The 25,523-nt window shown below is 37.2% G+C and overlaps 1 protein-coding gene across 1 annotated transcript in view; it reads left to right on the top strand.

The window, feature by feature from the left end:
- Window positions 1–8,887, top strand: part of CCDC102B (coiled-coil domain containing 102B) — a 227,602-nt gene extending 218,715 nt beyond the window's left edge. Inside the window, exons 8-9 of the mRNA XM_055559652.1 lie at window positions 4,860–4,898; window positions 8,779–8,887. Coding sequence (XP_055415627.1) covers window positions 4,860–4,869 — 10 coding nt within the window. The 3' untranslated portion in view covers window positions 4,870–4,898; window positions 8,779–8,887. The remainder of the gene's footprint in view (window positions 1–4,859; window positions 4,899–8,778) is intronic.
- Window positions 8,888–25,523: the final 16,636 nt, after the last annotated feature.

Raw genomic sequence — 25,523 nt, 5'->3', positions numbered from 1 at the left:
CCACACATATATGTCATAGTTAAATAAATGGATCAGTGGATGGACAAGTAGGTAGAAAGAAAAAGAAAGAAAGGTAATTCCATTATTTCAAGAATATTCTTTGTCTTGCTCATTTGTTTATACTAAACACTTAGCACAATGTCTGGAACATTCCACATGTATAAGAAATATTTTCTTTAATATAAAAATACTAATTTACCATTAAAGAAATCTTATATACTTAACTGCATTCCCTTTATTTAAAAACACTATCATGGCAGCTGGATTAGATAATTCTGTGCTGAAATTTCATAAAAGAGGTCATATTGTGTATTTAACATTTGCAAAAGGTAACTTTTTGGTGGCGAAACTGAGTAAGACATTTTAGAGAGTAGAAATAAGGAAATGTTACCTCAGTGTTGATTTACCAATTATTCTAGACTTGTATGTTAACATATATTTGAAGCCTACACTATCCAGATTGAAAATGTAATAGTATATAAGACTTATAGAAGCAAAAGCACAATTTCTGTTCTTTTATTTCTGAGTTCAGAATCCAAATGCTGACGTGAGTAAAGCCTTATATTTAAGTTTTGAAGGTAAAGTGAATATTGTGATAGGAAAGCTTTGACATTTTAAAAGATGGAATTCCAAGACAGCAAACAAAGATTCTAATCTTTTTTGGCCATGTGTGTTTGCACACAAATGCTTGCATTATTTACAAGAACATGAGCCAGTAATCATCTCACTTACTTATTTGCATTTAATATTGATTAATATTGTTTCTTAATAGATTTTCTTCATCATTCTCTTATTCTGATTTAGAGATGACAAACTTCAATGTGAATGAATGAATCTGCTATTTTCTATATAATCTGTATATCTCTAAATCTTTTGTTTCCATGAATGAGAAGTTGTAAAATATGAAATTATCCTGTGACTGTTTATTTCTTCATGGTACAGTGAGAAAAGGAAATTAAAGATAAATTCCATCAACCTCATGAATGAATAACTACATTGTACATTAAATCTTATCTTGTATTTAATAGTATAGCTAAGAAACTCACATTCACATTTCAGTGGAGCTATGCTTTTAAAAGCATTCTTAAAGCAGCTACCTGAAACAATTTTAAATGTTCTGTTTTCAGACATACAGAAATATACATACACATGTGGTCATTACTTCTATTCTTTTAATATATTTGTTTTTTCTTTCTGATTTACTTCATTCTGTATGACCTGAATGTAAGGTCACACATTATAAAACTCTTAAAGGAAAACACAGGGAGAACACTCTTTGATATGAATCACAGCAAAATCCTTTTTGGAGAAGGCAATGGCACCCCACTCCAGTACTCTTGCATAGAAAATCCCATGGACGGATGAGCCTGTTAGGCTGCAATCCATGGGGTCGCTAAGAGTCGGATACGACGAAGCGACTTCACTTTCACTTTTCATGCACTTTCACTTTGATGCATTGGAGAAGGAAATGGCAACCCACTCCAGTGTTCTTGCCTGCAGAATCCCAGGGACGGGGAAGCCTGGTGGGCTGCCATCTATGGAGTCGCACAGAGTCGGACATGACTGAAGTGACTTAGCATAGCATAGCATAGCAAAATCCTTTTTGACCCACCCCCTAGAATAATGAAAATAAAAACAAAAATAAACAAACGGGACCTAATTAAACTGAAAAGCTTTTGCACAGTCAAGGAAACTATAAACAAGATGAAAAGACAACCCTCGGAATGGGAGAAAATATTTGCAAACTTCAATTCACTTGCTCAGTCACGTGACTCTTTGTGACCCCATGGATTGCAGCATGCCAGGCTTCCATGTCCATCACCAACTCATGGAGCTTGCTCAAACTCATGTCCGTCGACTCAGTGATGCCATCCAACCATTTCATCCTCTGTCATCCCCTTCTCCTCCTATCTTCAATATTTCCCAACATAAGGGTCTTTTCCAAGGAGTCAGTTCTTCACATCACGTGGCCAGAGTACTGGAGTTTCAGCTTCAACATCAGTCCCTCCTAAGAATATTCAGGACTGATTTCCTTTAGGGTAGACTGGTTGGATCTCCTTGTATTCCAAGGGACTCTCAACAGTCTTCTCCAACACCACAGTTCAAAAACATCATTTCTTCAGCGCTCAGCTTTCTTTATAGACTAACTCTCACATCCATACATGACTAACTGAAAAAAGCATAACTGACTAGATGGACCTTTGTTGGCAAAGTAATGTCTCTGCTTTTTAATATGCTGACTAGGTTGCTTATAGCTTTTCTTCCAAGGAGTAAGCGTCTTTTATTTTCATGGCTTCAATCACCATCTGCAGTGATTTTGGAGCCCCCAAATATAAAGTCTCTCACTGTTTCCATTGTTTCCCTATCTATTTGCCATGAAGTGATGGGACCAGATGTCATGGTCTTAGTTTTCTGAATGTTGAGCTTTAAGCTAACTTTTTCACTCTCCTCTTTCACCTTTATCAAGAGGCTCTTTAGTTCTTCTTTGCTTTCTGCCATAAGGGTGGTGTCATCTGCATATCTGAGGTTATTGATATTTCTCCTGGCAATCTTGATTCCAGCTTGTGCTTCATCCAGCTCAACATTTCGCATGATATATTCTGCATATAAGTTAAATAAGCATGGTGACAATATACAACCTTGACAAACTACTTTCCCTATTTGGAACCATATGTTGTTCCATGTCCAGTTCTAACTGTTGCTTCTTGACCTGAATACAGATTTCTCAGGAGGCAGGTCAGGTGGTCTGATATTCCCATCTCTTGAAGAATGTTGCACAGTTTCTTGTGATCCACACAAAGGCTTTGGCATAAAGCAGATCAGATCAGATCAGATCAGTCGCTCAGTCGTGTCCGACTCTTTGCAACCCCATGAATCGCAGCACGTCAGGCCTCCCTGTACATCACCAACTCCTGGAGCTCACCCAGACTCACATCCATCAAGTCAGTGATGCCATCCAGCCATCTCATCCTCTGTCGTCCCCTGCTCCTCTTGCCCCCAATCCCTCCCAGCATCAGAGTCTTTTCCAATGAGTCAACTCTTCACATGAGGTGGCCAAAGTACTGGAGTTTCAGCTTTAGCATCATTCCTTCCAAAGAAATCCCAGGGCTGATCTCCTTTAGGACGGACTGGTTGGATCTCCTTGCAGTTCAAGGGACTCTCAAGAGTCTTCTCCAACACCACAGTTCAAAAGCATCAATTCTTCGGCGCTCAGCCTTCTTCACAGTCCAACTCTCACATCCATGCATGACCACAGGAAAAACCATAGCCTTGACTAGACGAAACTTTGTTGACAAAGTAATGTCTCTGCTTTTGAATATGCTATCTCGGTTGGTCATAACTTTCCTTCCAAGGAGTAAGCGTCTTTTAGATGTTTTTCTGGAACTTTCTTGCTTTTTTGATGATAAGTTGGCAATTTGATCTCTGGTTCCTCTGCCTTTTCTAAATCCAGCTTGAACATCTGGAAGTTCATGGTTCACATACTGTTGAAGCCTGGCTTGGAGAATTTTGAGCATTACTTTGCTAGCGTGTGAGATAAGTGCAATTGTGTGGTACTTTGAACATTCTTTTGCATTGCCTTTGTTTGGTATTGGAATGAAAACCGATCTTTTCCAGTCCTGGGGCCACTATAGAGTTTTCCAAATTTGCTGGTATATTGAGTGTAGCACTTTAACAGAATCATCTTTTAAGATTTGAAATAGCTCAACTGGAATTCCATCATCTCCACTAGCTTTGTTCGTTGGAGAAGGAAATGGCAACCCACTCTAGTATTCTTGCCTGGAGAATCCCAGGGATGGGGGAGCCTGGTGGGCTGCCATCTATGGGGTGGCACAGAGTTGGACCTGACTGAAGCGACTTAGCAGCAGCAGCAGCAAGGCCCACTTGACTTTGCATTCCAAGATGTCTGGCTCTAAGTGAGTGATCATACCATCATGGTTATCCGGGTCATGAAGATCTTTTTCGTGTGGTTCTTCTGTGTATTCTTGCTACCTGTTTTTTTTTTTTTTAATATCTTCTGCTTCCATTAGATCCAAAGCATTTTTGCAAACTTATCAACTGACAAAAGATTAATTTTCAAAATATACAAGCAGCCCATGGAACTCGGTATCAAAAAAAACAGCCCAATCAAGAATTCGGTGAAAGACCTAAATAGACATATCTCCAAAGATATACAGATGACCAGCAAATACATGAAAAGATGCTCAAATTCACTAATTATTAGAGAAATGTAAATCAAAACTACAATGAGGTATTGCCTCACAACAGTCAGAATGTGCATAATCAAGAAATTTATAAACAATAAGTGCTGGAAAAGGTGTGGAGAATAGGGAACCCTCTTGCACTGTTGGTGGGAATGTACATTGATACAGCCACTATGAAGAGCAGCATGGAGACCCCTTAAAAAACTAAAACTACCTTATGATTCGGCAATCCCACTAATGGGCATGTACCCTGAGAAAAGCATAACTCACAAAGACACGTGTACCCCAATGCTCATTGCAGTACTGTTTACAATAGCCAGGATATTCTTTTAACATATAAAAGCATAACTTGGTGAAAAGAATTAAAGGATTGGAGGCAGGTAAAAGATATGGATTTAAACAAAAGATCTTTATATACATATTTAGTATGTAACTTATTTCTATAGATGGATTAATATAATTTATCATTCATATTTTTGGTCTACTATGGTATTCCCATTTACTTATGTCCTCCAAATACTAAATACTGCTCTATATATTATCCTAATTTTTATAATATCTTAGTTCACTGATATATTTTTGCATAGAAATATGCTTCAGAATGTGAAAGGACAGCATTTGATCTAAGGGAATGTCTCCCCATTTTTGTACCCATAGTGACTTCTAAAGACAAGAGAAATGGCCTTGAATTCAAGGGTAAGTGTCTAACTCTTCACAATAACCAGATTAAGCTAACTAAAAATTATGCAGGATATGGGAGAATTAGATTCTATGTTGTTCTTCAATTCTAATATAAACCATTGGCACCTAAGTATTTTCTATCATCCTTTAAGGCATCTAGAATGTATACTGTTAAATTGCAATCTATTATATAATATTTATGAACATCTTTTTGGTACATTTTTGTCTTTTTAAAATTAAGCTGAAACTCTGTACATTCTAATTTCATTTTTCTGATAAATTCCATATGTTGCAGTTTGAAAATGCCCTTTATGTGTAGACTTCCACTTCCTTATTTAAATGTTTTACATAAGGTATTTTCTTCCTTCCATAGCTACATGCTAAATAACTTTAATTATAATTTAAAAAGTGTTTCTATTGAAATTGTCCTGATTAGGAGAAAATGCAGATCATGTCAATGAGCTATACTATTTCTGTTGAATTTTACATTTTAAGTGATTTCCATTGTTGGTGTGTTTTTCATGATTTAAGATTTAACTTTGACATTGATACTGCACGTTTGTATTTGAGTTTTATATCATCAATTGGCACCTCAGAGTTGATGTCTAGGAAACTGAGTAGTAGAGTCACACAGCTCTTAAAGATTTACAATATTATCTTATTATTATTGCCACGTTTGTCAAGAACACTATAGAACTCTGGCTGTAAAACTTGCTTACACATTCAAATGTGAAGACAAAAATATTGATTCAATCACAGATAATTTTCTAGTAGCACAGTTGATGTTCCGTGTTTACTTCTGGTTATTAAATTTTGATGATTAATCATTTCTATGACATATGCAATTGACAACCTCAAATAGCAAAAATTAATGATGACACATCATTTCAACTTTTAAGAACATGTCTTCTGCTTTTAGAAATTCCCATTTTGAAAAGAGATTAAATAAAAAGGAAGTAGTTTAAGTTATTTGGATTGGTTTGCACGTGTGTAAGCAGGAAGTTGACAGAATTTGCATTTTTTAACTGTAAGCAGAAAAATCTCAGAGACCCATACAAATCTGAATTTCCCCTTTGGTTGAAAATAATACCAAGCTCATAAATGCCAGCTGATTCCTGATAGAACTCCCACAAAATTGTATTTTATTGTATTTGTTACTTTTTTGTCTCTTTATGGAAAATAAGGTCAGTCAAATTGCTATAATATTCATGCCTCATTTATCTATTTGTAATAGAATTGCTAGTGCAGAAATAAAGAACAAGATATGATTCTGGGAGGGAGAAAAGGAAAGAAGATTAGCTAAGTTGCTTTTAACTCCTCTAAGATAGTTAAGAATTAAAATCAACTTACACTACCAAATCTGCTTATACCTCATTTCATTATGTTAGCTTTATTTACTAAATTTATTAAATTTAATAAATATATTACCTTTGGGTATATAAAGATAAATATCTTATCCATTTAAATCATATAATCAAATATTAATTCTGGCCACAGAATTTAAATTTTAAGGTTTTGCCATAGAATCTAAAATTTAGTGTGTGTTTTTATTAAATTAAAAATATTAAATTAAAAATCTGAAATGTTGACAGCATTAATAAAATTTTCAGATGTAATTTCATGGACCTATGAGTTCCCACAAATATTTTCATTGAGGGGCCAATGGTATGTGGTGGATTTTATTAGCACTATATTTACAGATCTAATAAACATTGGTTAGGATACTAAGAGACTTTATCATACTAGTATATTAAAACTTGTAATGGCCAACTGATATTTTTTATTTAATTCCTGAAATTCTTTCATAACTAGTCATATATTAGAGAAACTTATTTGAACAGGGGATTAAATGTAAAATAAGATACTTGCTTGTTATAAAAATATATATTATACTGTTAGTAATATCAACAAATAGAATTATTGAGAAAGTTTCAAACTTTGCTAGATTTTCATTGAATCATATGAGGTATTTGAGAGCCTGAAACTATTATTTAATTAGCTACAGAATAACTGCATCAGGGAAATATAAGTGGGAACGAAATGATCCACCCTGTGAAAGTCCAGCCTTGCCTTCATGTCTTTTCTTCATATATATGTATATATCCGTGAGTTACCACTTCTGAAGTATGTTGGTTTAGACCAGGGTCCTCACTTGACCTTTATCAGAGATGAGTGTCTTCACCATCCTTAGCCCACTCCCCACGGTCTCCACCTGCAGCCACCAGCATTCTCTGCAAGTTCGCCCTTCTCCAGAGGCAACCTGCACCCACCCACCTCGCTTTTGATTTCTCAGAGTGTGTGGATTATTCATTTTCAACGCCTCTATTATTTATTTTTATTGAAGTAGAGTTGCCTTATACTATTACTTTTAGTTTCAGGGGTATAGCAGTGACATTTTTTTTAATAGATTATAAGGTTATTATGAAATACTGGCTATATTCCTTGTGCTATATATTATATACTTGTATCTTAATTTATACCTAGTAGTTTGTACCTCTTAATCCCCTTCACCTATCTTGTCAACCCTTTACACTCACTCTCATCTCTGGTAACTACTAGTTTGTTCTCTGTGAGTCTGTTTCTGTTATGTTTATTTGTATTATGTTTTAGATTCCACATATAAGTGAAAATACACTGCATTTGTCTTTCTCTGTTTGACTTCCTTCACTAAGCATAGTACCCTCCAGGTTCATCCATGTGGTCATAAATGGCAAGGTGTCATTCTCTTTTATGGTTGAGTAATACGTGTGTGTGTGTGTGTGTGTGTGTGTGTGTGTGTGTTTCACATCTTTACCATTCATCTGTTGACAGACACTTAGGTTGCTTCCATATCTTGACCATGGCAAATAATGCTGCTATGAATGTCAGGGCATATATATCTTTTTGAATTACTGTTTTCATTTTCTCTGGATAGATATCCAGGAGTGGAATTGCTGGATTATCAAGCAAATGCAAATCAAAACCACAATGATATAGCAACTCATTGCTGTCAGAATGCCTATTTTCAAAAGGACGCGAAATAATAAGCATTAGCGATGATGTGGAGAAAAGGAAACAGTACTGTTGCTGGGAACGTAATTGGTGAAGCCACCATGGAAAACAGTATGCAGGTTCCTCAGAAAATTAAAAACAGGACTACTTTTTGCTTTTTAAAATACAAATTTTTACATACTGACACCCAACCCTGTATTCCTTATTCCAGGATCATGTAAAAGTTTTTCCTCTTTCAAACAAATTTATCCCATTTACTCTGATCTTATTTTCCCTAGCTTATATGGAATCTAAATTTGGCCATGAAGCTTATTTTTTTCTTGTCACAGATTTTCTGACTTTGTACAAGCTTCTTTGATGTTGCCTATCAAATATATACTTAAGTCTTTGAGTGATTTCACCTTCCACGATTCCATTTTTAACTTCCTTTCTTGCAGATCCCTTGGGCTAAATATTCTCTAGTTACTAATTACTATGTCCATTTCCTCAATTTACCATTTATATTAACTTAATACATGTTTCTATAAGGCATCCTATATGCTGAGCATTGCTTTAAGCAGTATTGTATTTTTAATACAATATTGTATTTTAAGCATATGTACTATATGTGTGTAACTCAATCCATCTGTTCTTAAATACCACGCAAAATTGGTTTTGATTATGAAAGCATATTTTCACATTCCAGAAAACCACAGAAAATAGAAAAAACATGTAATCACAAAAGTTATTCACAATCTCAAAAGTCAGAAATACTGATAACTCTCTGCTCGATTTTGCATAGTTTTGTAAGTGTCTATGTGTATGCATAGGTTCATTTTGGGTACTTATAATGTGTATATGTACTTGGAGGATCCTAGTGCTAAGAATTGAATATTTACTCTCTGTTATGCATTGTTCTAAGTAGAATTCTGCATAGAAGTACTGATGCTGAAGCTGAACCTGCAATACTTTGGCCACCTGATGCAGAGAACTGACTCATCGGGAAAGACCCTGATGCTGGGAAAGACTGAGGGCAGGAGAAGAGGGTGACAGAGGATGAGATGATTAGATAACATCATTGACTCAAAGGACATGAGTTTGAGCAAACTCCAAGAAATAATGAGAGACAGGGAAACCTGCTGTGCTGCAGTCTGTGGGGTTACAAAGAGTCGGACACAACTTGGCAAATAAACAACAAGTAGAATTCAGCCATCTAATCTCAATATCAACTGTGTATTTATTTCCCACATTTCAAAAAGGATTAAACTGAGGGAAAGAGAGCTTAAGTAATTTGCTTATTAAGTGACAAATCTGGGATTCACATTCAGGCAGCCAGACTCTGGAGTCCATACTCATGTATATAATGTCTGTTCTATACAACACACACAAACACTCTTAGACTTATGCATATACTAAATATACATCTATATGCTAGTTACATGATTACATAATATAACCACAATTTTATCTATGCAGATTTGACCCTGATTTTTATACAAAATTATTTTTAAATATTTTGCTATTTAAAATTACTAAAACACCATTTTTAGATTATAATATTCTAAGTATGGATGTGAGAGTTGGACTGTGAAGAAAGCTGAGTGCAGAAGAATTGATGCTTTTGAACTGTGGTGTTGGAGAAGACTCTTGAGAGTCCCTTGGACTGCAAGGAGATCCAATCAGTCCATTCTAAAGATCAGTCCTGGGTGTTCTTTGGAAGGAATGATGCTGAAGCTGAAACTCCAATACTTTGGCCACCCCATGCAAAGAGTTAACTCATTGGAAAAGACTCTGATGCTGGGAGGGATTGAGGGCAGGAGGAAAAGGGGATGACAGAGGATGAGATGGCTGGATGGCATCACCGATTCGATAGACATGAGTTTGAGTGAACTCCGGAAGTTGGTGACGGACAGGGAGGCGTGGTGTGCTACAATTCATGGGGTCGCAAAGAGTTGGACACGACTGAGCGACTGAACTGAACTGAATTGAAGGTATGAATGTTCTTCCCTGGTGGTATGAATATATTATTGGAAGTTATTCTATTGTTAAACATTTTTCTTTCAAATCTTTAAATATTGTCCATATTATTGCAATAAACATCTATGCATATAAATTTCTGTTCTAATTTTTCATTATTAACTTAAGAATACTCTGGGGACAGAGGAGATAGACACAGTCACTGATGTTTGGGTGTTTTAGTGAGTCAGTGTGAGGGGAGCTTGTGGGGGGTTGGCAGGAAGGAAAAAAAAAATAGATGAAAATATGAGTAAGATCCCATACTATTTGAGTGCTGGACAGAAAGTATCAGTATACTGTATAGACAATAGTGAGAGAGGAGAAGCTAGCTGATGGTTTATCTTATTTGTACTAACATGAGAATATCATGGCTGAGAACTATAGTTTGGCTAGGGAATCTAAAGGGCTTCTAATAATTCCTCCTGGGGTGTCTTGGGAAAGGAAAAATGACCATCCATATGAAAAATTTGATGAATGTAGGCTATTCATTCAAATAATCCTAGCCTCACTGCTGATTTTGTTTTCTTCTACGAATCACTTGGCTCCACTGAAGGCCAAGTCTAGATGGATTAGGTATTATCCAACCTCTCTTGCTTTTAATACAGTGATTTTCTTCCCTTTCATTTTCTATGGTTGGGTTTTGGTAAAATAGTTTATTGCTTTTCATGTTTAAATCTTTTCAACACCATGGATAGTTTATATATTTGTGGTCTTACTCCAAATGATCCCTGAAGTAAGACTGTTGGGGGTGAGCAGAGCTTGAGGCCAGCCTGTTTTTGTGGCTCATGGAAGGCATCTTTACTTCTTCCCAGGCAATGCCTCAGGACCAGTTGGACTTGTAGTGATCTACTTACATAATCCTGATTTAATTTTTCTCATGGGAAATTATGCAAGTTCAGGAGCTCTACACCCTTATATTGAAATAATTATTTTCAAATTCCCCAAGAGTGGTTTCCCAATTCAAGGGAAGTAAAACACTCATCCCAAGACTAATAAAATGTCCACCACTAAAAAGTGTTTTGAAAAGCAATGTTTAATTTTTTTTCTTCGTAGGCTTCTTTTTTGTAAAGGAAAATGATGTTTATATTCAGAGTCATGAAGCAAGAAACTATTCTGGATTCTTACATACTAAGCGGAAAGAGGAAATGATGCTTCATCTACTTCCTTAAGTATGTGACTGCAGTTAGACCTTCTGGTAGCTTTTTATTATGGGTGAGAGTCTGCTCAGTGTGTTTTAATTTCTTCAGAAGACAAGCTCCCATCTGTAAGGAAATTACACTCTGCCATGACTGAGTGTACAGAAATTATTTTTGAGGGAGGCAGAGAAAAATAGCAACAGAACTACAAAAAGTAAATAATTCAAGTAATCTGGATCAAACCAAAGGAAGGAATAGCTTGTGGATGTCCCATTAGAACACAGGACATTGTTAATCTTTATACAACTCACCTGCTCCACCTTACAGAATCAGCCTTACTACACCGATTCCTTTCCTAGTTTTCTTTTCTTTATGCAAAATATATAGCCTTAACATTGAGAGAGTCAATGCCTAGGCAGGTTGATAAGAAGTCCAGGGGTCCCCAAGGAGAGAGAGGTCTGGAATTCCCAAGGAGGAGGAAAGAACTTTTTTTTTCTCTCTACATTTCTTAGTATTAGTCACATATATATATATATATATATAATATATATAATATATATAAATAAATAAATATATATAAGTCACAGTTTTTGTTTTGTTTGTTTTTTTCCTTTAAGCCTGGAACTGATGATTATACAACAAACAACTCAGTTTAAACTCTGTACTAGGGATTATATAACAACAGTGTATCCTGCTTGAGGACAGTTTCTCCTTCCTGAAAACCTTCTGACTAATCCTGATATCTTCAAAAGTAAATTATGGGAGTCTGGTAGGATCTTTCTATTGTTAAATTCTAATCCTGTTACTCTAAAATGTAAATCGTGGGAGTGGGTCTGGTAAAATTTTCACAAACTTGAGACATTCTTTTGATTTATTGTAATAACTAATTAAAAAGTATATAATTCCCTTGCTAAAGACTAGAGAGGGGGGCACTCTCCACCCTCTTATGATGTCTATGTCAGAAGCTTTCTCTGCCCCTTTTCCCTGTAATAAAAGTGCCACACAAGAACCCTGAGTGGTCAAGCCTGGTCTCGAGTCCCAAAGCTAAATTTTCTTCCTTGGAGATCATGAATCCGACACTGTTCACCATAAGCTATCAACATCAAACAAACTTAAATATTTCTTGTATCAAAAGATACTTAAAAAAAAAATCCAGATTTTATTGAGATCTAATCGACATGTAACATTGTGGAATTTTAAGGTGTACAATGTGAATGATTTGATACACATGTATGTTGTGAAATGATTACTGCAATAAGGTTAGTTGAACACTTCCATCACCTCACATAATTACCTTTTCTGCATGTGTGTTGGAAACCTTTAAGATCTAGTTAGTGGACCGAGCGAAACCATTGCTGGGTACCCTGAGAAAATCACAATTCAAAAAGACACAGTACTTATAGCTTATAGCAGTACTATTTACAATAGCCAGTACACGGAAGCAACCTAGATGTCCATCTACAAATGAATAGATAAAGAAGCTGTAGTACATATGCACAATGGACTCTTAGCCTTAAAAAGGAATGAATTTGAGTCCGTTGAAGTGAGGTGCATAAACCTAGAGACTGTTTTACAGAGTGAAGTAAGCCAGAAAGAGAAAAACAAATATCATACATGGCTCAGACAGTAAAGACTCTGCCTGCAGTGCAGGAGACCCAAGCTCAATCCCTGGGTTGGAAAGAGCCCCTGGAGAAAGAAATAGCAACCCACTCCAGTATTATTGCCTGGGAAATCCCATGGACAGAGAAGCCTGGTGGGCTACGGTGCAGGGGTGTCTCAAATAGTTGGACACAAATAAGTGACTAACACATACACAGAATCTAGAAAAATGGTACTGATGAACCTATTTGCAGGGCAGGAAAAGAGACACAAATGTAGAGAACAGAATTATGTATGCAGTGGGGGAAAAAGAGAGTGGGACAACTTGAGAGAACAGGGTTGACATATAGACACTACCATGTGTGAAACAGCTAGGTAATCGGGATCCGCTGTGTAACACGGAGAGCTCAGTTCGGTGCTCTGTGATGACCTAGAGGGGTGGGATGGGGTAGACGGGAGGCGCAAGAGGGAGGACCGTATGTACATCTAGCTGATTCACATTGCATAGCAGAAACTAACACAACATTCTAAAGCAATCATCCTCCAATTAAGAAAAGATCTTAGCGCTCAAAACACTCTAGTGACAATATGAGTAGAGTTTTCTTCAATCTAAAGTGAAACTTAATAAAGAAATAAGGTAAGATCAAATTGATAGAGCATTAGTATCATTAAAAATAAATCATTTTTTCCTTTTTCATGCTTTTGTTTCTATCCTGGGGGGTGGGGAAGACCAGCTAGCACAAAGTATCAATATATCCCATCCCATTTTCTTTCTGCTTTCATTCCTGAAAATACGTTCAACAACTCCACCTCCATTTCTGCCTTAATATGCTCAGCCTGTTATAACAATGATCATGGACTGGGAGGCTCATAAACAACAACAAAATGTGATTTTGTCACAGTTCTGGAAGACAGAAGTCAAAAATGAAGGTGCCCACATGGTCAGGGGAAGGCAAACGTCTTTGTCTCCTCGTGGGTTGAGATGGGGCTGGAAGCAATGTGGGGTCTCTCTTAAGAAGGCGGTGATCCCACTTATGTGGAGAAGGAAATGGCAACCCACTCCAGTATTCTTGCTTGGAGAATCCCATGGACAGAGGAGCCTGGTGGGCTAGAGTCCTTAAGGGTACAAAACATCTGGACACAACTGAGCGGAAATGGCAATCCACTCCAGTGTTCTTGCCTGGAGAATCCCAGGGATGGCGGAGCCTGGTGGGCTGCTGTCTATGGGGTTGCACAGAGTCGGACACGACTTAAGTGACTTAGCAGCAGCAGCAGCAGAGCGACTAAGCAACAAGCCCACACGTGAGGATTCCACTCTCCTGCCCCAATCACCTCCCAAAGGCCCCACCTAATACATCACACTGGGCATTAGAATTCCATCATGTGAGTTTTGGGGGCCACAAACATTCAGACCATAGCAACATCATCCCTAAATCTAACATTTCTTATTCTACTTTCTTACCTCTCGGGACTGGTATTAAACTGAATGGTTTCAAAGAAACTGTACGATGCCAATTAAAGTTTAAGTTCAATAGACCTGTCATTTGAGATCCAAAATAGAGAGGCCAAAAGGAACTCCTGCAGTGTTCTGACACCACCGCTTCTGCATTGACGTATCTCTTCTCGCCATGCAACTAGAACCCACAGCACCTCTGTCTCAGGGTCCCAGGCCCATCTTCTGACTAACAGCTTTACTCCTGCTTCGATGATGTATTCAAAAGCACAAGCAGGCTGTTTATATGTATGCATAAGATTACGTTTTGTTCTGACAAGTGATTTTGAGAGAGCTAAAATCTAAAGTTAGATATATATCTGCAAAATAGACAATTATAAGCTAATCTAAAATTCAGGATGTCCTCCAGGTTACTTGTGCCATATTCCCTGTTGGAGAATGTTTTCTACATAAGACACTAGCTGTTTCCATGAGCACATACATGCTAAAGCTACAGCAAAATTTAGTTTGACATTGACTCATGAAGGCAATAAAGAAATTATATTTGTCTACATTATTAATGCTTTGGCTTCTTAAGTGCATTAACATTTCTCTTTTGTTTTAGATGATGCCTTTGGCTGTAAGACTGTTGTTCTGCAAAGTTTAAATGTAGAATAGAAAAGGGACTTGCCTTGTGGTCCAGTGATTAAGATTCTACTCTTTGAATGCAGGGGCTCGAGTTTGACCCCTGGTTGAGAAACTAAGATCTTGCGTGCCGTGTGGCACAGCCAAAGAAAAAAGTAGAATAGGAAAGCTTAAATACTGTCCATTTTGTGGTTATTACCTTGGTTCTGTTAGTGGTTCTCCTCTATGGAATTGCTACCTTTACAACCTCGCTATTTGTAGATCACAAGTGTCAACTGATATTCTTCCATGCAGATTTCCTCTTTTCAGATAAGCTAAGAATTCAGGTGAAGTTATGTTCAATAACTTGCTGAGAGTTTTTCTGTCTGTTTAATGATTTACATTGGGGTTGAACCCAGGTCTCCTGCATTGCAGGCAGATTGTTTACCATTTGAGCCACCAGGGAAGCCCCCTTCACTTATGTTCAATAACTTGTTGAGAGTTTTTCTGTGTGTTTAATGATTTATATTAGGGTCTCAATAGTTAACTTTATTGTTTTATTTCACTTTCTATAATATTTATGAAGGGTACCATGGATCTATCATATTGAATTATTTTAATCATCTTATTCTACTTGGAAAAGCAGATGTTTTATCTTGTATCATGTGGCATAACACATTTATATGACATTTAAAAGATTTATAAGCCTGTTCATATATTACTTTGAAAGCAGAGTACAGTTGACTTGGTATTTGACTATACGTATATTGCTTAACCAATAGACAATCATGGCTTCCATTAGATCTGCCTTCCCTTTAGATCACTGAGCTTTGAGATGACCCAAAAGGTTTTTCTGGAAATTGTTTCCAGCTACACATGCCAAATACAGGTATAAAGCTCACTTTATACTTACACATATTCTACTAGAAAGACTCACACAAAAATGTATTTATATGGTAAGACCTGGGAACAAGGATTCATACTAAGAATTCACCTAATGACCAAGTTAGTCCTTTGTATGATTTCACACCTGCCATAGGTATGAAATGCCTGTGCAGCAAGGTGATCTCATCATATAAAAAGACTACTTTGCAACAGGCTTTAAAAATAGCCACCCTTATTTAATTCCTTCTGTGTGCTGCCCACTGAACTCAGTAGGTTTCATGGAATAGGGTTATTATCTATTATGTTATGGAGACAAATAAATCAAGGTTCACAAATGTTCTGGAATTGGCCAGCTACAGAACACTGTGGGCTGGACTTCCAAGTCCATGTCTTCCAGACCCCATGGCTCATTTTCTATCCATGTTGTTACACAATAACTCTGGGTCCAGTATAAAGACCCTGCCGTATGAGGAAGAATGGTGGGAAATCTGATGCTCAGTTTTATTTTTATGAGAGGTATCCCTGTGACACTGTAGCCACTGAATAAAAAATCCTACTTTGATTCAGAATATTTTCTAACTAATGAAAACAATCTGTCGTAGATATGACCCTCCATTAAAATTAGACTCAGCTTCTCACCTATGATTTTGTTTTTCTACCTTGCTTTTAAACAAAATTTACATTTAATAAACATACAAAAATGTATACAGCTTTTATTTCAACATTAAAATTTCAAGCCAGAAAAACATTAGGTAATGCTGTTAAAATATAAACAGCATGGAATTCAGGTTTGTGACTAGTAATTTTAATAAATGGTATTTTATCATCCTTTACATTGTTAATCCTGGTGTTTTGCATTAATTTATATCAAATTTTTATTTTTAGAAATTTCACATTCTATATTACTTTTACATAAGATCTATTTAAAAGCATAAAGTTTCATAAGGGAAGTTACATTAAATAAATGGAGATTTCCTTAATGAAACAGCAACAAATTATATTCAGTTTAAGTTTTTTCTTATAAAAAAGATTTTGGAAATCAATGTATTTTTTGGCATGGAAGTTTTCAATTCATATTGATAAAACTTAAGAATAACTTTATTAGTTATGGCATTATTGGGCACATTTTTTTAAGGACCATAAAGCAAAGATTGGCTTGCTTATTCAAAATTTGATCAGCTGACACCTTTTTCCTCAGTAGTATAATACCAAAATATTTATCAACATTCTTTCCCTTTGGCCAGAAATAAATCCTCTCTTCCCCGTAGCAAGGAATTACCTGCTCTTTTTGATAACATTAAATCCCTCTAAATGTTACCATCACTCTCATACACATTTAAAAAATAAAAAAACAACTAACCTTGAAAGGTTTAACTTTTAAACCACCATTCCATACTCAACTTTCTTCTTGGAAATGTTAAGAACTATTAGCAGCCTTTTGTCTTGTTGAGGCTGTGGTTTCATTCATCTTATTCTGTGACACACATATTGTCATTTTCAGCTTTACTGGTGGTGCTGCTAACTAAGAGTCTTTAACTGAATTTGCACTTCTTCCAGCGAAGAAATAATGGGATTCCAAGGGATGGTGTTTATCACTATCTTATGTGGCCATTTTAAGGATCATATTTCCAAAAAAAATAGATGAATCTCAGAGTCACAGTCTTTATGCTCATGAAACAAAAAATTTTCAGTCTCACAACTGTATCACATTTTCTATAACAAACTGAGGGCATAAAGCAAAGATTCGAGAGTCCAACATACTTGATTACTTAGAAAATGCAAGATTTTAAGAAGTTAATCTTAACTTCTGCTTCTCTATCTGTAATATGAATATCATATCTACTATAATGAATTATTTTGACAGTGAAATTGTATAAAAATATAAAAAATGTAGCCTAATTGTTAAGACAGTACAGGAACCCAATACATTTTAGTTTACTGTTGATTATTGTGAGGACTTATAGCTCATTCTTATATATTAGCCAAAAGCTGGTGAAAATATTTGAACTACTGTATACAGTCATGACAGATAATGCTTTTAGGGTTTTGACTTTTAGAATATGCCTGTATAAATGTATTTTAAAGCTCAGTCTCTTATGGAACTTAACCCTGTATTTAAAACAGTGTTTCTATATTTAAAATCAACTATCTATCCATTGACCCCTACGTGTAGGCTTAGTTTTTAATTCTACAAAGAGAGGAATGTATACAGGAAGATAACTAAAAGTCTTGCTTGCATGACTCATATAGCCAAGAGACACATATGGCTTCTATACGGACAAAAAGAATCAACATAGTTGATATAAGACAGTTAAGAACTAAAATCAAATTTGCATGAGCACCCTGTCTCCAGCTACTATGTGACCCATGATAGCTTTCACAGCAAAAAACCTTAAAGGATGAAATAAAATTACTGGAGTTTGCCAGGTGCATTCTTGCTGAATCAGACTACTTGGTATGCTGCCAATTTCTACTGTTTCTCACTGAGGGAAAAATATCCCTGAATAAAATGTTAGTAATGTTTAAAGGGGAAAATCAGCCCTCATCTAAACTTGAAAGCTGTGACTAAGAAAAGACTTTGCCACAAAAATAAATAAGTAAAAAGAAATACGAACTTTAAATAAGTACACAGAGTTGAAATTACAGGATCATTTTTAACCCAAGAAACTTATTATGGAATTGCTGTATGCTGACAATACAAAATAAATAAGACACTTTCTTTGCAGAGCAAGTGTTCAGGAAAAATTACATAATGAAAAAGATATCTGACTAATCTTTTGGAGATTAAGAGGCAATTATTAGGTCAGGGTAAGCAGGGTTGGAAAAGACTTTTGACATACATGAAGTTCATCAATTTGCTGGAAAAACTGCATAGAATCATGGAAAGATTTCATCTCAGATTGAAAAATCAGAGTAGGCATATTCTGTGGCTACTTGATCATTTAGTTTCCTCATGTTCAAAAGTGGGTTAATGATAGCTGTCTATGCAGCCACTAGTAAGTAACAGCCAGCAGTGTAAAAAATCACCTTGGATTTTAGATAGATCTAGTAGATTGAGTGTCAACAGGAGATCTGGTGCCCTGTGTCTCAACAACATGTTTATGCCCTACAGAACTGTTTTTAAGGAGAAGCAAATACTTTGAAGAAACTCTGACCTGGGTTCGAGTCCTGCCTCCTCCTTTTTTGTATGACTTGGAGAAATGACTTAAAGTTTATTAAGCTTCAGATTCAGTTCAGTTCAGTTCAGGCTCTCAGTCGTGTCTGACTCTTTGTGACCCCATGAATCACAGCACTGCAGGCCTCCCTGTCCATCACCAACACCCAGAGTTCACTCAGACTCACATCCATCGAGTCAGTGATGCCATCCAGCCATCTCATCCTCTGTCGTCCCCTTCTCCTCTTGCCCCCAATCCCTCCCAGCATCAGAGTCTTTTCCGATGAGTCAACTCTTCACATGAGGTGGCCAAAGTACTGGAGTTTCAGCTTTAGCATCATTCCTTCCAAAGAAATCCCAGGGCTGATCTCCTTCAGAATGGACTGGTTGGATCTCCTTGCAGTCCAAGGGACTCTCAAGAGTCTTCTCCAACACCACAGTTCAAAAGCATCAATTCTTCGGTCCTCAGCCTTCTTCAAAAGCTTCAGATTACTCATCCTAAAAATGGGTCACAGCTTAGCCCAGGGTCCCTTTTCAATAAATGTTAGTTCTTATTGTTAGTATTTAAAGAATTGTATTCTCCTAGTGCATAATAAACAGGCATGCATCAGTTCTGCTCCTATGTTGACTGTGAGAGTCTGTGCCTGACTGTCACATGTTTGAAATAAATACTGAAGATGGCCTATCCCAAACAGTTGGAAACATGTTGTTTGGAATCACAGAAACAAAATTACTATCAGTAGTCTCAGGGTATAGTGGAGCTATATTCTAGGCACTCATTTGAAGGACTTGAGGAGTTCCTTTGCTGACAGAGAAGATGAGCTCTATAGGTATGTAAGTTTCCATTACATTCCAGCAATTCTGCCATGAGGCAAAATAAGAAGAGACATCAGAGAGAAATAGGTTATTGTGTGTCAAATATATGAAACAGGTGTTATGGGAACTCAGAGACAAGATGGTGGAGGTGGAATGGACAGTTTTGGAAAGGATCTGTGGAGGAGGGGAGATGAAACGGCATGCTTCAGTATCAAAAAGCTTTGGGTTGGACTTCCCTAGCAGTCCAGTGGTTGAGAACCAGCCTGTCAATGCTGGGGAGGGACACAGGTTTGGGACACGGGTTCGATCCGTGGTCTGGGAAGATTCCACATGCTGCAGGGCAACTAAGTCCGTGCACGGCAACCACTGAAGCCCATGCACCTAGAGCCCTCACTCCACAACAAGAGAAGCCACCACAGTGAGAATCCCCTGCACCACCAACTAAAGAGTAGCCCCCAAACACTGCAACTAGAGAAAGCCCATGCACAGCAACAAATACACAAAATAAATAAGTAAATACATTTATATAAGAAAAGTTTGGGGTAAATAAAAAGATGGAGACCTGCAGCAAAGATGAGGCAAGAATGCAGAAGCATGAGAAAGGGACAACAGACCGTTCCAAGTGTGATGTTGGAGAATAGCAGGATATGCTGTGGGATGGATGGAATGTTAAAGCCATATGGAGGTCATAGACCATCCTGCTCCTAAGTGTGTGCTGAGCATCCCTGCAGGGGCTTTTGGGAAAAAAAGAAGGGATGCTCCTTCTCAAATAGGCAGACTGTCATGGTTTACACTTCTAAGCTCCCTTATGAGCTCCCATCATCAGCTCAGGAAGCTGCTGCTAACCCCCTTTGGATTGAGGGCTCTTCCCTACAAGACCCTGATGTGTTCTTCTAGACATCTCCAGAAGATTCTTTCCTTTGTGATCAAGTCTAAAACTGTTCAGCTGCAAAAATACAGACCATATTATCTCTCTTATAAAGAAATTGAAGGTGTTGTGTCAATCCAAAATTAGATTTGAAAAGAAAAGAATAACATAAAATGATTTCTATAATAAAATGTATCTCAGACTACTTCCTGGATATGTGGCCCATTTAATTTTTATGGCTTGATAAAACTACCAAATTTACAAGTAAAATATTTATTAACATCTTTCTTTTTGTTAACCTTGCCCAAGATAAGGATACTTGGATTTGTTTTTCATGGTCTGGCCCGTGGAGGATAAAAACGGCACATGATGAAGGAGTGGCCTTCACTGTGTGTTACTCAGTGGGATGGAGAGAAGAAAGATTAATGCCAGGTCTGTCCCAGAGAAACAGTTCAGGATTCAACTAAGTAATCTGATTGTAAGGCAGAGAGTGACACAGAGACCCCAAGACCATGAAGGCATGGATCACATCACACACAGTTCATCCAAAGACGAGCAGGATGCCTGGTCATAAAAAAGCAACAATAAATAAGGACATGGCACAATTGGAGGGAAATGATGACCTCAGACTGATCTCTGAACATATACTGTGTCTGTTGAATATGGTGCTTGCCCATCGGGATGGTCAGATTAAGTTCCCTGTTTCATGGGGGGGAAAAACAAGTGCAAAGAGGAAGAATCACATTGAGTAGAACTCAGAACGTCTCCCCTCACATATCCTTACACGTTTATAAAAAAGGAAACTCATACTTAGAAAGACTTGCCTCAATTCAGAATATAATATTTATTATATGCTTACAAAAGTGCTGGTAACAGACAAATCTCTCAAAACTTTTCAAAAGGCATTCCATAGAGCTAATAGTCTGGGCCTAGGTTTCTACCAGTGTCTTTCCATGAATTTCTGCTGCCTCCCCCAATATGAATCCAAATATGAATCACATCTATAAACACAACATACTCTGGATTCGAGACTTCAAAATTAAATATCTGACTTACAAAGCCAATAATACTTTCAGTGTTCTAATTATTATGCTTCATTACTAAGAACCCTTAGAGCAGACACACACACATATACACACACTTTATTTTATTGGCCTCATCTGAATTACTTGAGCAGATTCACCAGGATAAAGGGAAACGACTTTGTTGATACATATTCTACACAGCATTTGAGGCCTGGGCATACTTAGCTACCTCATGTCCTTTGGCGCTTGAGTGCTCAGTGGGCTGATGTCTTTTGGCACTTGGGGACACATTTTTAAAAAAAAGCACTATGGTTTTTCTTGTTTAAACAATGCTACAGTAGGAGTTTGGTATTCTGAAAATGACATGTACTATTTTATGCAAGCGTCACCGTTTTGTTAAAAGTGTCTGTGCATAATTTCCCCACTTGCTTTAAATGTGGGGTCCTAATTGATAGCCTTTTTCAAGTGAAATAGTGTCAAATAGAGACTCAAAGAGTCTGTTATCACCAGGCAATTACATTCAGTTAATAACCTGGCTGTATTTTTTGTTCATGTAGGACATCTTTGTAAAGCCCAAGCATTAATGGATTTTATTCAAAGTGACAAAGGAAATATTAAAATTGCAATACAATTTTTTTAATCTTCTCTTATCTAAATGGGAAAGGTATCCACATCACAGCATTAACTCACCCAGAGAAGAGAAAGTTAAATATTATTTCTGCAGAATGACCTTTCCACCACAGTATTTGCTTGGCTCAGAATTATAATTTGGCCACAAACATGCTGTTTAAAATAGATGAAGCTGGAAATGAGCAGAGAGTCCAATTTTTAAAATTAATTTAATTTTTAATTGAAAGATAATTGCTTTAAAGAATTTTGTTGTTTTCTGTCAAACCTTAAGATGAATTAGCCATAGGTATACAAATATCCCCTCCCTTTTGAACTTCCCTCCCATCTCTCTCCCCATCCCACCCCTCTAGGTTGATATAAAGCCCCTGTTTGGGCTTCCTTAACCATACAGTAAATTCTCATTGGCTATCTATTTTACATATGGTAATGTAAGTTTCCATGTTACTCTTTCCATACATCTCACCCTCTCTTCCCTTCTCCCTATTTCCACAAATCTTTTCTCTATGTTGGTTTCTCCATTGCTGCCCTGTATGTAAATTCTACAGTACCATTTTTCTAGATTCCGTATACATGTGTTAGAATATGATATTTATCTTTCTCTTTCTGACTTACTTTACCCTAAAAAATAGGTTCTAGGTTCATCCACCTTATTAGAACTGACTCAAAGGTGTTCCTTTTTAGGGCTGAGTAATATTCCACAGTGTATATGCACCACTACTTCTTTATCTATTCCTCTGTCGATGGACATCTAGGTTGCTTCCATTTTCTAGCTATCATAAATAGTGCTGCAATCAACAATGGGATACATGTGTCTTTTTCAATTTTGGTTTCCTCAGGGTACATGCATAGGATTGGGATTGCTGGGTCATATGCTGCTTTTATTCCTAGTTTTTAAGGAATCTCCATACCATCTTCCATAATGGCTGTATCAATTTACATTCTCACCAACAGTGCAAGAGCACTCCCTTTTCTCCACACGCTGTTCAGCATTTATTCTTTGTAGACTTTGATGATGGCCATTCTGACCAGTGTGAGGTGATATCTCATTGTAGTTTTGATTTGCATTTCTCTAATAATGAGCAATGTTGAGCATGTTTTCATGTGTTTGCTAGCCATCTGCATGTCTTCTTTGGAGAAACGTCTGTTTAGATATTTTTTCCACTTTTTGTATGGATTGTTTGTTTTTCTGGTATTGAGTTGTATGAGCTACTTGTATATTTTGGAAATTAATCCTCTGTCAGTTGTTTCATTTGCTATTATGTTCTCCCATTCTGGGGGTTGTCTTTTCACCTTGCTTATAGTTTCCTTTGCTGTGCAAAGCTTTTAAGTTTAACCAGGTCCCACTTCTTTACTTTTGCTTTTATTTCTGTTACTCTAGGAGTTGGTTCATAGAAGATCTTGCTTTGATTTATGTCATTGAGTGTTCTGCCTATGTTTTCCTCTAAGAGTTTTATAATTTCTGGTCTTACATTTAGGTCTTTAATCCATTTTGAGTTTATCTTTGTAAATGGTGTTAGGAAGTGTTCTAATTTCATTCTTTAACATGTGGATGTCCAGTTTTCCCAGTACCATTTCTTAAAGTAGCTGTCTTTGCTCCATTGTATATTCTTGCCTCCTTTTTCAAAAATAAGCTACCCATAGGCACATGGGTTTATTTCTGGGCTTTCTATCTTGTTCTATTGGTCTATATTTCTGTTTTTGTGCCAGTACCATACCATCTTGATGACTGTAGCTTTGTAGTATAATCTGAAGTCAGGAAGGTTGATTCCTCCAACTCCATTCTTCTTTGTCAAGACTGCTTTAGCTACTCAGGGTCTTTTGTGTTTCCATATGAATTGTGAAATTTTTTGTTCTAGATCTGTGAAAAGTGTCATTCGTAATTTGATAGGGATTGCATTAAATCTGTAGATTGCATTTGGTAATATAGTCATTTTCACAATACTGATTCTTCCTAACCAGGAACATGGAATATCTCTCCGTCTGTTTATGTCATCTTTGATTTCTTTCATTCAGTTCAGTTCAGTTCAGTTGTTCAGTCATGTCCAACTCTTTGCAACCCCATTATCACAGCATGACAAGCCTCCCTGTCCATCACCAACTCCCAGAGTTCACTCAAACTCATGTCCATCAAGTCGGTGATGCCATCCATCCATCTCACCCTCTGTCGTCCCCTTCTCCTCCTGCCCCCAATCCCTCCCAGCATCAGAGTCTTTTCCAATGAGTCAGCATGAGTCACTTCACATGAGGTGGCCAAAGTATTGGAGTTTCAGCTTCAGTATTAGACCTTCCAATGATCACCCAGGACTGATCTCCTTTAGAATGGACTGGTTGGATCTCCTTGCAGTCCAAGGAACTCTCAAGAGTCTTCCCCAACACCACAGTTCAAAAGCATCAATTCTTTGGCACTCAGCTTTCTTCACAGTCCAACTCTCACATCCATACATGACCACAGGAAAAACCATAGCCTTGACTAGACAAACCTTTGTTGCAAAGTAATGTCTCTGCTTTTGAATATGCTATCTAGGTTGGTCATAACTTTCCTTCCAAGGAGTAAGCGTCTTTTAATTTCATGGCTGCAGTCACTATCTGCAGTGATTTTCGAGCCCCAAAAAATAAAGTCTGACACTGTTTCCACTGTTTCCCCATCTATCTGCCATGAAGTGATGGGACCAGATGCCACGATCTTCATTTTCTGAATGTTGAGCTTTAAGCCAACTTTTTCACTCTCCTCTTTCACTTTCATCAAGAGGCTTTTTAGGTCCTCTTCACTTTCTGCCATAAGGGTGGTGTTAATTGCATATCTGAGGTTATTGATATTTCTCCTGGCCATCTTGATTCCAGCTTGTGCTTCTTCCAGCCCAGCATTTCTCATGATGTACTCTGCATATAAGTTAAATAAGCATGGTGACAATATACAGCCTTGAAGTACTCCCTTTCCTATTTGGAACGAGTCTGTTGTTCCATGTCCAGTTCTAACTGTTGCTTCCTGACTTGCATATAGGTTTCTCAAGAGGCAGGTCGGGTGGTCTGGTATTCCCATCTCTTTCAGAATTTTCCACAGTTTATTGTGATCCACACAGTCAAAGGCTTTGGCATAGTCAATAAAGCAGAAATAGATATTTTTCTGGAACTCTTTCTTTTTTGATGATCCAGTGGATGTTGGCAATTTTATCTCCGGTTCCTCTGCCCTTTCTAAAACCAGCTTGAACATCTGGAAGTTCATGGTTCACATACTGCTGAAGCCTGGCTTGGAGAATTTTGAGCATTTCTTTACTAGCGTGTGAGATGAGTGCAATTGTGTGGTAGTCTGAGCATTCCTTGGCATTGCCTTTGTTTGGGACTAGGATGAAAACTGACATTTTCCAGTCCTGTGGCCACTGCTGAGTTTTCCAAATTTGCTGACATATTGAGTGCAGCACTTTCACAGCGTCATCTTTCAGGATTTGAAAGAGCTCAACTGGAATTCCATCACCTTCACTAGCTTT

Source organism: Bubalus kerabau, chromosome 21 (assembly GCF_029407905.1).
Source record: "Bubalus kerabau isolate K-KA32 ecotype Philippines breed swamp buffalo chromosome 21, PCC_UOA_SB_1v2, whole genome shotgun sequence".
Lineage (NCBI taxonomy): Eukaryota > Metazoa > Chordata > Mammalia > Artiodactyla > Bovidae > Bubalus > Bubalus kerabau.
This window is presented reverse-complemented; position numbering and strand designations above follow the sequence as displayed.